The sequence below is a fragment of the Macrotis lagotis genome, chromosome 2 (assembly GCF_037893015.1).
Source record: "Macrotis lagotis isolate mMagLag1 chromosome 2, bilby.v1.9.chrom.fasta, whole genome shotgun sequence".
Classification (NCBI taxonomy): Eukaryota; Metazoa; Chordata; class Mammalia; order Peramelemorphia; family Peramelidae; genus Macrotis; species Macrotis lagotis.
In genome coordinates, this window is record NC_133659.1 from 162,873,116 (window position 1) to 162,887,070 (window position 13,955).

The following is a 13,955-nucleotide window of genomic DNA, read 5'->3' on the forward strand; positions in this document are numbered from 1 at the left end:
AACTCATTCCCCTAGTTCTAGTTCTTAAAAAAGATTCTGAAGCCTTACCTGCAATGGAATAGGTCTCTCTCTACCAGATGATCTCTTGAAATTCATTGTCTGTCTCTTCAGGCTTTCTCCTCCCAACTTGTGGCTTCAGATCCTAGGGGGTCATATGGACTTTTGTCTCAAGGGGTCAGACTGAGAGTCATTTTCTCCCTTTCATCCTCTCTGGTTTCTTCTCTCATCTTTTTCACAATGGGAGCTGTTTGGATACCACTCCTCCCTTGTGGAGGCAATCAAATTGTGCAGTGAATAAATGAAATTCCTTACCTGGGCAAGTCCCTTAACTTTTGTCAGTCAGCCTTAGTTTCCCCATCTGTAAAATAGGAACAATAATAGCAACTATCTCAGAGAGCTGTTGAAAAAATCAAATGAGATAACATATGTAAAACATTAGCAAACCTTAAAGTACTATATAAATACTAATTATTGTTATTGTGGAGGTGAGGGATGGGAACAGGCTAGAGTAAATGGTCCTTCTTTTACCTAATGCTCAGTCTGCTTTATCTTAGCTCTCTCCTATACCCTACCCAGCCTCCAGGTGGAAAAGGAAGAACATGGGGAGCCTAATCTGAAGACTGCATAATTATTTTACATTTTAGGATTTAGAAAGCACTTTCCTCATGTAACAGGTCAGATTGTCCCATGGAATGGTCTTTTATTTGTCTTGCACTATCATTTAGTTCAGGACTGAAGTTTGGGGACATAGGGAAGGACTGTGCAACATTTCTGATTACCACATTTTCTTTATTCCTCCTCCCATAGGAGCCTTCTATCTTTTTCTTCCCAGGAGCCAGGAATTTTGTGATCATGACAAGCACAGGGTCATATAAGAGAAGTGATTAAAATCAGTCTCAATTGAATGCTCTCTTTCTTCTCCTCCTTCATCCTAACCCTGTTTGTCCTGGAGCTTTGGGGAGGGGAAGTTTTCTTCTTGTCATGTGAGAGGAAATGGAGGTGCATAACTACTGCCAGGCTGACTGGCAGCAATTGATTTTGGGAAATCCAAACTGTTGGGCCCAGGCAGGTGCTGAGGCTGTAGCCCAAAAAAGACTTCAATTCTACTTGTCCAGGTAGGTACCAGTTGGAAAAAGACAGATAGCCTCTAAAAACCCAACATCAAATGGAGATACAAACTCCCGATGAGATTAAGGAAGGTCCTCCCAAGAGAACCAAGGAAAGTCAATGGTTAACAGAGTTTGAAGGGGTAGCCAGCAAGGGTCAGGGAGATTAAGCTTCCTTTGTTACTACCTTTGACTTTCTATTTAAGCAAACAACAGCTTTCCCTAGAAAGCTGGGAAGGATCATTGGAAGAGGTTTCAGTTTAGGAGGTAGTTGGGCAAAGCTTTCCATAAGAGAGGAGCTCTGGACAGTTTCTGTGCAATTTTAATGTAATAAACCATGTGCCTGCATTAATATCTTGCTTAAGTTGTATGGATGTAGTGGCTAGTCAACTAAGAACTGAACATGTCCCAGAGGGTGCAGCAAGACATATATGTTTCTATATTTCATGTAATAATATACCCAGATCACTTTGAATCTTGACCAAATAGGATTTTCTTCTTGTCCAGCCTTCTGAAATAGTACCTAGGGGCTGAGATGAAGGAGGAAGTAGGAGAGGGGGGATAGTTGGTGAATGATGTTGGCTATTGTCTTTAGTACAGTGTCACCTGCTGGTTGGAAATTATAAGGCACACTCCTTTAGTAAATGGTGATGGTGTTTGTCCTTCCAGAAGACCATGACGTCAGGGAGGTGATGCCATGACAAGCAAGTGAACTGGATTTGGGTGAGGGGATGTTGTGCTAAGTCTCACTTTCTCCTCCAAAACCATCTAGGTCCAGTGGCCAGACATGAATCAGAACAACTGGAGATGGTCCTCGATTGAAGGCAAAGTTAATTGACTTGCCCAAATTAAACAGCTAGTAAATGTCAATAGTCTGCAGCCAAATTTGAACTCAGGTCCTCCTTACTCTAATGTTCTATCCACTGTCCTATCCTAGCTGTTCATGGTAAATGGTAAAGTGACAGATGCCCTATCTTTCTGTAGACACTCCTTTGCTGTTGTCTGTCCTTTTTACTCCAAGAGGATCAACAACATTATGAGAGTGAATCAGATATAAGTAAGGCAGAGCTGCACAGTCATCAGTCTCACTTCCCCTCCAGAGTCATTAAAAACCAATGATAAGGGGCGGCTAGGTGGTGTAGTGGATAAAGCACCGGCCCTGGAGTCAGGAGTACCTGGGTTCAAATCTGGTCTCAGACACTTAATAATTACCTAGCTGTGTGGCCTTGGGCAAGCCACTTAACCCCATTTGCCTTGCAAAAAACTAAAAAACAAAAACAAAAAAAAAAACCAATGATAAGACAAAAATCAAGACAACTGGCAATAACACAGATGCAATGGATTGACCATATACAAAGAATCACAGCAGTGCATCTCCCACATATCTTCTCATATCTCTTCTTTGGGGCCATATTCATTGATAATATAATTCTCCTTTTATATTTATTTTATGTATTTGTTCTTTATTGTGTTTATTTTCCTCAACTTTATTCCATATTTGATTACATAAATCTTTCCATAATTTCTGTATTTATTATATTCATTAGTCTAGAACTACAATATTCTGTTACATTCATGTGCCACTATGTTTGTCATTCCAAAATTGAGAAGTATTCACCTTGTTTTCAATTCTTTATCATTTCTATAGTCTTTTTGGTTCCCCAACTGTTTATTTCTCCTTTAATTTTAAATGTCTCCTTTTATGCTTATCTTAGTTTTGCTTATTTTTGTTGGCTTTCTAATTTTTTTTTAGGTTTTTTTGCAAAGCAATGGGGTTAAGTGGCTTGCCCAAGGTCACACAGCTAGGTAATTATTAAGTGTCTGAGGCCAGATTTAAACTCAGGTACTCCTGACTCCAGGGCTGGTGCAGCCACCTAGCCACCCCAGGTTTACTAATTTCTAAAAAATATACATATAATTCCTTAATCCTCTTATTTTCTATTTTTCAATGAATGTTTCTAAAGTAATAGAGACATTCCATCAGTTAGTTTTAAAGTGATAGATACTATCTTTCTGTAAGCCTAAGAAAGGCAAGACATAAAACTGTGTATGAACTCCTATTGCTACTGCAGCCCCTCAAGCTTCACTTAGGACACCTGTCAAGGACATAGCAGTCCTCTATCACAGCAGGATCATAACATTATTGACTTAGAAATGGAAGGGAATTTTTTGAATGGGCGCTAAATGTCTTACCCCTAAGTCATTCAGATAACATGTGCCATAGTCATATCCTCTGACTTAAAATGATTAAAATGATATTCTTCCTATAACACCAGACCTCATTTATTAGATGAGGCACATAAGTGAAGGGAAAAGTCCTAGGTGACACATCTAGTAAATGTAGAGAGCTTGAATCCATTTTTCTGACCTATAGTCCAGTGTTCTTTCCAGCACACCTCTAAGGAAGCAAGATTCAGGAGGAAACTTAGATCAGAGCAAACTTAACATCCTGATCCAACATCTGACTTCCAGTACCAGGAGTCAGTACTCCAGTTCCCTGTTCTTTACTCAGTCCCCTCCCACCCCCGGTCCATGCATTCACCCCTGGTTTCATCAATGTCTAAAGGCTATGCTGCATTCTTCCTTGCTGCACCATTGCCTCTCCTCCCTCTCCACATGTCCTCCTGAGTTTTGACTCCCAAAAATCCCTTCCAAGGATCTCTAAGCATTCTACAGAACTGATTTCAATTATCTTAAAAGTTGTATTCTTTTTGAGTGAACAGGAAAACAATAGGGGAGAGGGAGGACTCTTGATGATGTAAGAGTAAAGAAAAGGGAGCCTTCCACATTGGAAGGGTTAGTGATCAGAGAAAAGGAAGGATTTCTGAAGAACCTAAAGAGAAACATTCCCTGTTCCACCCCCATTCTCCCCCTCAACAACAACAATAACAACACACACACACACACACACACACACACACACACACACACACACACACACCTTCCTTACTGACTTCAGACTTTGAGGCTTCCGGGGGGGAGGCACACTGCTTTCCATGACGTATGTCCCAGTACCTCGGCTGTGGGTGAGGCACCATTTCCTGCCCCTGGGTGGGAGGTGGTGAAGGCAGGGGAGACAAGTAGCACAAAAGACCATACACCTGCTTTGGGGGGGGGGGGGACTCAGTCGCACAAAACTCTTTTCATGGAGACACCTCCTCATCAGATGCCTCCTCAAGGTAAGTGCCAAGTTGGAGTTTCCCTATCCTTCCTTTTTTTCTTTACCTGAGATATCTTCATCCTCTGACTTCATCTACAACAACCCCCTAACTACCTTGAATGTGGAGTTAAGGGATTTTCTTTCTCTGAACAGGAATCAGGAAGGAAAGAATATAGGCTAGATGCAGAATACCTTAGTCCCTTCCTTTAGAAGCCCTCTTTCTTTCTGGTCTTTCATTGCTCCTTCTATTTCTCTTCTTCCACAGAAGAAGAATTAGATCTATAAAGTTCTTTGAAATCCTTAGAGAAAAGAAGAGAGATTAGGCAAGAAATATAAAGATTCCTAGAGAATAACTGAATTTAGAGCTAAAAAGAACTTTAGGAGTCATCTAGTACAAGCTGAAAAATAAGGACCATATATTAGAAAACTGAGGGTATGTCGGTAAATGTTTAATAATCAGCTTTCAGGAGAAAGGGTTGGGGGAAGGGGACAAAGAAATGTAAGAAAATTTAATCTGCCTTGCTGACAATTTTTTCCATTACTTGAGTCTAGATAATCAACAAAACATTAAACCGCAATTTGTAACATTTGCAGATTTCTTATGTGTAAATACTCAAACTTAAAATTTAACAATCAGTGCTCAGAGAGCCCATGTAAGCTGATTCCAGACCTTCCAAGGAACTTACCAATGGTCACAAAGATTAAGTATGGAGCGCAATTGAGACTTGAACTTAAGTTATAGGAAGAGAATTGGACAAAAGGCTGAGGATTGAGGATGAGATGAAATTGTCAAAGACAGATATAGGAATGATCCAAAAGAATTAGATTAGAATCCAGGGGTCCTGTTTTTTAAACAATTGAATTCCAGAATGCTCAAGTTGACAGAATCTGCTATAGAAAAGTCATGATGATCTTCCCCAAAATAGATTAAAAGGACACCTCTCTTCCAGCATTTCTCTGCCTTTTCTCCCCAACTTCCTCATTCAGAAATCTTCCTTGGTGTTTAATCATCCCTCATCTGCCTTTCATAATATGCTTCCTATACCTTAACCTTCATTTCTCATTCTTCAGTCTCATCTCACCCCCTAGGGAATATTTTCTGCTATCATCATTTCTCCCCCTACCTTCCACCAATATCCTCTATCACTCTTTTTTGCAATATCAGTCTATTTCTTTATTCAAAGAAATGCTGTGCCTTCTCTCAGTCCCTGGGTGTTTTGAGGAGAGGGTACTAGGAGCAATGGGGGAGTACAGTAGGATTACTATTGTGTCCAATCCCCTTGGAGGAGAGCCCACAACTCTATTTGTATCTATAGGGGACTGGAAAGAACCTGCTCCAACTTTCAGTACTTTCCACCCAAAACATCCAACCAGGAAGAGCAGAAGAAGTTTGACACTGCCTAACTTGTCTCAGGCATCAGAAAATGAGGGTGTTCCATCCAACCACACCAAGGTGAGTGGAGAGAGATAAACTGAGAACATCTGTGAATCTATAATCCACACCTCTCACCCATCCCCATCTATGGATACCAGGCCTAAATAAGGGATTTGGAGACCAAATTGGAACTCCAGTGAGACTTCAGAGGAAATGGATCTGAGATAGTAAAAGGAGAATAGGGGAAGTGGCCACTTGAAATGATACTTAAAGAAACAAGAGAGGACCGAGGACCGGAAACAAATCAATTAACCCCTTTCATCATCACTGCCTCTCTTCAACTCTTTTTTTTTTTTTAAGCCGCTTCAACTCTTTATAGCTTCACAGGATTCAAAGTTGAAAGGTTCCTTAGAAATTTCTTCAGTTTACTGAGGCAGAGACTGAGGCTTAGAGAGATTTTGACTAACACAAGATGAAGGCAATTAAAGAGCCAAGATCCAGACCCAGGTCTTCCCATTTCAATTCTGTGCTCTTTCTATGACACCACACCATCTGGACTAGGTTTCCCAAGCCAGTTCCCATGATCCTTCCCTAGTCCAGTCCAGTCTGCCATGATTTTTCTGATGCTTCCAGATGCTGCTGCCTAACCTCAATCCCCTCCACTATATTACTAGAACCCCTCTTTCTCTGATCTCTAGGGAAATGGAAACCCATGGGGTGCCCTTACTTATTATCTCCTTTACTCCTTTGGTCTATGGGTTAGCCCAACTCCAAAAACCCTTCTTGCTCTCTAACCTCCACCCTCTCCAAGGCATCAGAGCCGTGTGGTCTAAGGAAGATGGAGGGTGATTCTGATTAGTTTTTAGGAAAGCTCTATCAGTTTAGAAAGCTGAGGGGGTAGGACTGGAAGTGCTCTGCCCCTCCCATTGTAGCATTTGCTTACAGTCTAAACTTTCTCCCATCCAGATTTCTCTCCAAGGCCAAGGGATTATACCTATTCCAAGCAATACAAGGAAGGCTGAGGAAATACCAGGACTAGAGGGATCATCCCTTCAGGCTGAGACCAAGGCTTGGTTTCAGAAGACCCAGGCACCCTGGCTCTTTGATGATGGGGAAGCCCCAGGCTGGTTCCATGGTTTTATCACTCGAAGGTGAGAAGAGTCAAATGGATAACTCAATCTAGATCTGTTTACCCTTTCTCAGTAATCCTCCTGTCCCTCAGACTTCACATAGTATGACCATTTCTCTGCCTCCTCCATCTTCATTTTTTTAATTTATCTAATTTATTTCTGTATATTTGGTTGTTTCCAATTCTCTGTTATATTTTTGTCACTCTTTTCTACAGGTCTAAATTCCCCTCTCTACTTTTTTTTAACCTCTGAGTGTATATGCCTCCAACGTGAAAAACCTAATTTGTATTTTAGCCAAATCTCCCTCTCAAATACCAGCTCTCAATCCTCTTGTTCATCTCTCTTAGCTGATGGGAGTCAGACAAGAGAGCTGAAAGTTGGAAAACAGACTGTTTCCTTCTAGTATGTTCTACTCCCTACACACTAGCCTGAATAGCTACCCCTCCATCTTGAGAAGGATGCACGATTCTGACTCCTGGAACTTAGCAAGAGAGTCATTTATTCATTCCATTATTCCATTCATTTAACCAACGCCCCCTGCTCTCTGGGTTTCCTGCCTTTTCAGCATTTTGCTAGGGAGAGGACCTGTATCCTGCCTCCTATCTCCTGTGCCACCAAATGGGTAGGGGGAACCAGACCAGGAGAATGGTGTAGGGAGGAGGAGGAGGAGGAGATCAGAAGTCTAATGGGACAATGACTGGGGAGACCCACATTTTCAGGAGACTGACTGTTCTGTTCCTCTCAAACTTTCAGGGAGGCTGAGAGATTGCTGGAAAACAAACCTCCAGGCTGCTACTTGGTTCGGTTTAGCGAGAGTGCAGTGGCCTTTGTGTTGACTTACAGGTGAGGGGTTGGGTTTTTTGCTGAGGTGAGGAGAGGTCAGCTAATAGCTGAGTGGGTTCTTGCAGACTGTCAGGTGAAAGTGGGGCTTCATGCTGATTGACAGGTGAATGAACTGGGAACAAAAAGACTTGTAGGACTAAATCTGGAAAAGCTGAGATGATGAAGGACGAAAGGAGAAGGGGAAGGAGAATGGAGAGAGGACAGAGTGAGGAGGCAGGGAGCTGGGGCTGAAGTGGGGTGGCAGGCTCTGGCCCCATGAATCTGCCCTGTTCTCTCCTGCAGGAGCCTCAGCTGCTATCGCCATTTCCTCCTTGCCCAGTTGGAAGATGGGCGCCATGTGGTGCTGGGTGAAAACAGTGCCCACGAGCGGCTTGCAGACCTGCTGAAGCACTATAGCTTGTGTCCCCTCAGTCCCTATGGGGAGCACCTCACTCAGCCCTGTATCCGTCAGGTACCTTCCCACCCTGGATCAGAATGGGGACTGGGACCCAGGTTTTCTTAAGCTGAAGGGCTCACCTTTGGTTAGACTTTGAGACCCAACACAGAGGCAGCTAGTACTTCAGTAGATAAATTAAAAAAAAAAAAAGGTGGGGGGGGAGCCTGGAGAGGAGAAAACTTGCCTTCTAATTATTAGCCCCGATTAGCTGTGTGACCTTGGGCAAATCACTTAAACTCAACTGTAAAATGGGAATAATAACCTATCTCCCAAGGTTGTTGTGAGGATCATGAAGTAATATCTGTAAAAAGTGGTTCACCTAATTCTTAATATATGGCAGGTCTATATAAGTGCTTATTTCTTCATTCCTAATAATAAGAGCTAGCATGTAGAACTTTAAGATTTGCAAATCAGGGGCAGCTAGGTGGCGAAGTAGATAGAGCACTGGCCCTGGAGTCAGGAGTATCTGAGTTCAAATCCAGTCTCAGACATAATAATTACATAGCTGTGTGGCCTTGGGCAAGCCACTTAACCCCCATTGCCTAGCAAAAACCTAAAAAAAAAATTTGCAAATCACTTTACAGATGTTATCTCACATTATCTTCAGGAGGTGGGTATAATTTTTATCCCTATTATGAGATGAGGAATCTGAGGAAGGTTAAGTAACTTGCTAGAGGATCCCACCAAATGTCTGAAGCCAAATTTGAACTCGGGTCTTCCTAACTCTTAAATCTATGCTCTGTGCCAATTAGCTATTTATAGAATGTTTGAACTGGAAGGAATTTCAAGAATAGTTCAGGTTACACTAATCCCCTGCCTACTAGCTATCTTATTTGGGTTATTAAACTAGCATGGTATACTTGAATTTCAGGAAGGCATACAATAATCTATCCACAGATAAGATGGAGAGGTATGATCTATATTGTAACACAGGGGGGTTTGGAATCTGTTGGATGACTCAAAAAAGGAAACATTAATGGGTCTATAAGAGGAAGTTTGACTGCATAATGGTTAGTGCTGACCTGGAATCAAGAGATTTGGTTGGGGGAGGATGAGATATGACACAATCTTCAAGTTTCTGAAGGGCTGTCTTAACAAATAGAAAGGCTTGCTCTGCTTGGCCCCAGGGGGCAGAGACTGAAATAATGGGTGGAAATTGCTGAGGCAGATTTACATTTGATCCAAGGAAAAACTTTCTAATCATCAGAGCTATTCAAAATGGAATTTTCCATCATTGAAGATCTCTGAAGATGACCACTTTTCAGGGAAGCTGTAGTGAAGATCTAGGTGACCTCAGAAGTCTCTTTCAAACCAAAGAAATTCCCTAATTTTTATCTAACCATCTCGGGTTTTTTTTAGGTTTTTTTTTTTGCAAGGCAAATGGGGTTAAGTGGCTTGCCCAAGGCCACACAGCTAGGTAATTTAAGTGTCTGAGGCCGGATTTGAACCCAGGTACTCCTGACTCCAAGGCCCGTGCTTTATCCACTGCCACCTAGCCACCCCTAACCATTTCATTTAATGAACAAGAAACTGAGGCCCAGAGAAAAATGATGGAGTTCACTCAAAATCACACAATAAGTCAATGGGCATAGCCAAGACTAGAGAGCCATGATCTGAATCCAGCGTTGTCTTCGGTGCATAGTGTCTCTACTCTGGAAGCAGAATATAATTATAATTATTAATAATACCTAATACTTATCTAGCATTATAAAATTTGCAAAGCTCTTTACAAATATAATTTTTTAATCCTCACAGCAACTCTAGGAGGAGCAATTATAATCTCCATGCTATAGATGAGGAAACTGAGGCAGGGAGACAAAGTGACTTCCCTGGGGGTACACAGCTAGGTCACTGAATTTTATATATTTTGAGAGATACTGGAGGTCAGAGTTGAGGTCTTGAGGGAAAAGACCTGGAGAGATTTTTAGTCCTAGACTTAGGGGTCACTGGTTCTTTCCTGACCAAAAGTAAAGGTGAGAGAATAGGGGTCATTCCTTTTGATAGTTCTACCTGGTTGCTGGGGCTGATTATCCTTGTCAGAACATCAAAAAACAGATAGCAATAAAAAGAAAGATACTGGAGAGACAGGGAAAAGAGGAAATATATCAAAAGGGAGACTGGACAGATAAAAGAGGAAAGACTTGAGCTTGAGAGAGAAAAAGAAATATTGAAAAAGAGAGATGGTGAGGCTGTGGAAATGTAAAAGGAGACAATCACTGAAAGAGAGACTAGAGAGAGAGAGAGGAGACAGATGGAAAGAGATATTGAGAAACAAGGAGCTGGGGTTGCTTGAATCACTAGGAGGGAAGTTCGAGGGAAGATTTGATAATCATCCTTACAAATGTGAAAGGATCTATAAAAGAGGACTCTGGACAGGTCTTTGACTTTTCAGAGGATAGAGCAATAGGAGTGAGATGTTGTACATTGGGAAACTTCTTGGGGTCAGAGGCATTAAAAAACATCACAGGGGCGGCTAGGTGGCATAGTGGATAAAGCACCGGCCCTGGAGTCAGAAGTACCTGGGTTCAAATCCGGTCTCAGACACTTAATAATTACCTAGCTGTGTGGCCTTGGGCAAGCCACTTAACCCCGTTTGCCTTGCAAAAACCTTAAAAAAAAAAAAAATCACAGGACTGGATGGCCATGATGAGATGTAGAGTATCTATATCTGGAGAGCTTCCAAACAAAAGTAAATATTCATCTGCTCTCAGTGGTGGAGTCTATAAGTTGTGGAGGCTTTGTTCTAGTGAGGATCACCATTCTACAGAGGGAAAAATCAATCAAGGATGATACAAGTTAAAAGTATTTTGACTTAGGGTCTTTTTTTAAAGAGTAAAACAAGATGTTCCCTACCCCTGGCCTGGAATGCTCCTTCCTCACCTCTACAAAGGACAAGGGACATAGAATTCTATTCAATAAATATGATAAATATTAAAGCTTTGCCTTAGTTTTATACTGTGGCCAGCTAAAGAAGAATGAAGGAGGGAAGGGAAAGAAAAGAGGAGGGGCAAAGGATAGAATCGAGAGTGGTACAGTAAGATACATCTAAAGGAACCCATATACCTTCCTAGTTCTCCTGAATTTTAGTTCCTGCCTTCTGAGGTTACATTCAATTTATCCTATAGATATTTTGTGTGTGTGTATATATATATATATATTTTTTTTTTCATGCTGTCTCCAATAGATTGTGAGCTCCTTGAGGGCAGACACTGTTTTTACCAGGTTTATTGTGGGTACTTAATAAACAATTGTTGGGGGTGGCTAGGGGGCATAGTGGATAAAGCACCGGCCTTGGAGTTAGTAGTACCTGGGTTCAAATCCGGCCTCAGACACTTAATTACCTAGCTGTGTGGCCTTGGGCAAGCCACTTAACTCCATTTGCCTTGCAAAAACCTAAAAAACAAAAAATAAACAATTGTTGTCTTGACTTTACTTTCTTTGCCTAGCAAGATCTAGGGACAAACAATGAAAATGAAACAAAGAAACAGAAACCCACACATTCACTTACATTCTGTGCTTCAGCCCTGGTATTAAGCCAGAGGCCTTTCCCCAAGGACCTAAGAAGTCTAGGGAGTCTACTCTGATGAGTTATTGCCTTCCTCCTTCCTCTCCATCTATCCAACCATCTCTCTCTTCTGATTTGCTTGATCCTATGGGCAGCTAGGTGATTGGGTCCTTCTGTCACTGAACTTTCCTTTTCCCACAGACCCCGGCTCCTGCTGGCATCTCCATGCAGACAGAACACTCAGAATCCAGCAGTGAGGGCAGAAATGGAACCACCCAGTACAGCTCAGTTCACAAACAGGAACCAACCCTGGGCCCTGTGAACAAGGACAATCCAGGACCTAGGGATTCAGAGGAGGTATTAGAAGCCAGTGGGGCCATCAGATGAAGTTGTTCCTATCTCCCCCTCCAACCCCCAAGGGGAAAGGGAAGAGGTAACAGAGAATGCAGGAGAGAGGAACACTCAAAAGGGGCCAGATTGGGATGAGGAGAATATGTTCAGATGGAGGTTAAAGGGGTAGATGCAGTGGAAAGATGCACCAGAATAAAGAGGGGGAGTAGAGGAGCTCAAAGAGGAGTAGAGACCTGGAGTGAAGATGGTACCTGAGAAAGGAATGATCTTGGTGGGGAGGTCCTAGATTCTAGGACCAGAAGTAGAGGAAGGAGAGCTAGAGGGAAAGGAGGCTCTGTTTACGGGAGGATATTTGAGTGGGAGGTAGGTAGTTCGTTCTTGGGCGGGAGTTCTATCACTTCAGGTGAAGGGAGACAGAAGATGAACTGGGGCTCCAGGCTAGAGGTAAGAAGGGAGTGGCTCTAATTTTTGACTCATTTTGCCTTGATCTCCCCAAATCTCACTTGTCTCTTTTAGCTCTATGGATTGGGCATGGGAAAGGTTGGATTTACTGCTGTCTTTTCCTTCCCCAGCTACCCAGATCCAAGCCCCCTGTCCCAACCAAGCCCCAGATACGCCCTGAGCTCTACACCATTCCAACACCAAAGGCATCTCACCCTGCTCCATGTCCCACTCCTCACCCCATCTACCAAGAACCAGAGGAGCCTATCGCTTTCTATGCTATGGGCAGAGGCAGTAAAAGGGATAGCCTTGCCAATGTCTACTCAGAAGTTGCTCCACTACCCTTTGGGCACCATTTACTCCGGAAGTGCCAGTCACGACCTGTCACAGTTACCCAGGTAAGTGGAGTAGAGAGAAGTGGGCAAAAAAAGATGGAGTCTAAGGACTAGAGAGAGATGGGAAGGAGGGGGGCCTAGGCTAGAGAGGAAATAGGATGGCATTTTAAGATTTACAAAATGCGTTTCTCAAAAATGTGTTTCTCATAGCAACCCTGTAAGATATTAAATAAAAATGTTTATTTTTATTTTTCTTCACAGACCCTAGATCAAGGTACTACCTCCTCCCTCCGACACCAGCCTCCCCAAGGACATACTCTCCCTCATAACTTTTCTCGGCAGCTCCCTCAGAACCAGGGACAGGGGCAGCTCCTTCTTGGATTGAATAAGCATTGACTAGGTGAGTCAAATTTGAATGATTGGGATTAGAAGTACATGCATTGGGGCGGCTAGGTGGTGCACCGGCCCTGGAGTCAGGAGTACCTGAGTTCAAATTTGACCTCAGACACTTAATAATTACCTAGCTGTGTGGCCTTGGGCAAGCCACTTAACCCCATTGCCTTGCAAAAAAACTTTTAAAAAAAAGTATATGCATTTGGGGAAGCTAGGTGGTACAGTGGATAAGGCACTGGCCCCAGAGTCAACCCCATTGCCTTAAATAAAAAAATTTTTTTAGGTTTTTTGCAAGGCAAATGGGGTTAAGTGGCTTGCCCAAGGCCATACAGCTAGATAATTATTAAGTGTCTGAGGCTGGCTTTGAATTCAGGTACTCCTGACTCCAGGGCCGGTGTTCTAATCCAAATGGGCCAGAATCATAGAATTAAAGAATCAATCAACAAGCATTTATTAAATACTAATATGGGCTATATCCTGGAAACAAAAATATAAAAGACACTCCCTCCCCTTATGGAAGTTTCATTCTATTAGGGAGATACATTTTTAGACTAGTAAATGTAGGATAAATATAAAACAAATGTACAGTGGTTTGGGAGAGGAGGTAGGACTTGAAAAACATTCAGGAGAGGCAGCATTAGAACTGAAACTTGAAGGGAGCTAAGAGTCCTAAGAGGCAGAGGTGAGGAAGGAGCATTTCAGGCCAGGGGTAGGGTAGCCAGTGCAAAAGATTCACAGAAAGATGGCAGATGCAGGCTTATCTGACCAAAGTGTAGAATGCACAAGAGGGATTTATGTATAATCAACCTGGAAATATAGATTGGAGCCAAATTGTGAAGGACTTTAAATGCCACAGGGGAATTAGCATTTTAATGTGAAA

The 13,955-nt window shown here is 42.4% G+C and overlaps 1 protein-coding gene across 1 annotated transcript; it reads left to right on the plus strand.

The window, feature by feature from the left end:
- Positions 1–4,169: 4,169 nt before the first annotated feature.
- On the plus strand, positions 4,170–13,076 carry SH2D2A (SH2 domain containing 2A). Its single transcript, XM_074223187.1, is given in 9 exon segments — positions 4,170–4,285; positions 5,583–5,719; positions 6,608–6,792; positions 7,525–7,614; positions 7,897–8,065; positions 11,757–11,912; positions 12,479–12,745; positions 12,944–13,030; positions 13,033–13,076. Coding segments are annotated over 9 exon segments (1,164 nt in total). The 5' UTR covers positions 4,170–4,251; the 3' UTR covers positions 13,072–13,076.
- The last annotated feature ends 879 nt before the right edge of the window (positions 13,077–13,955 follow it).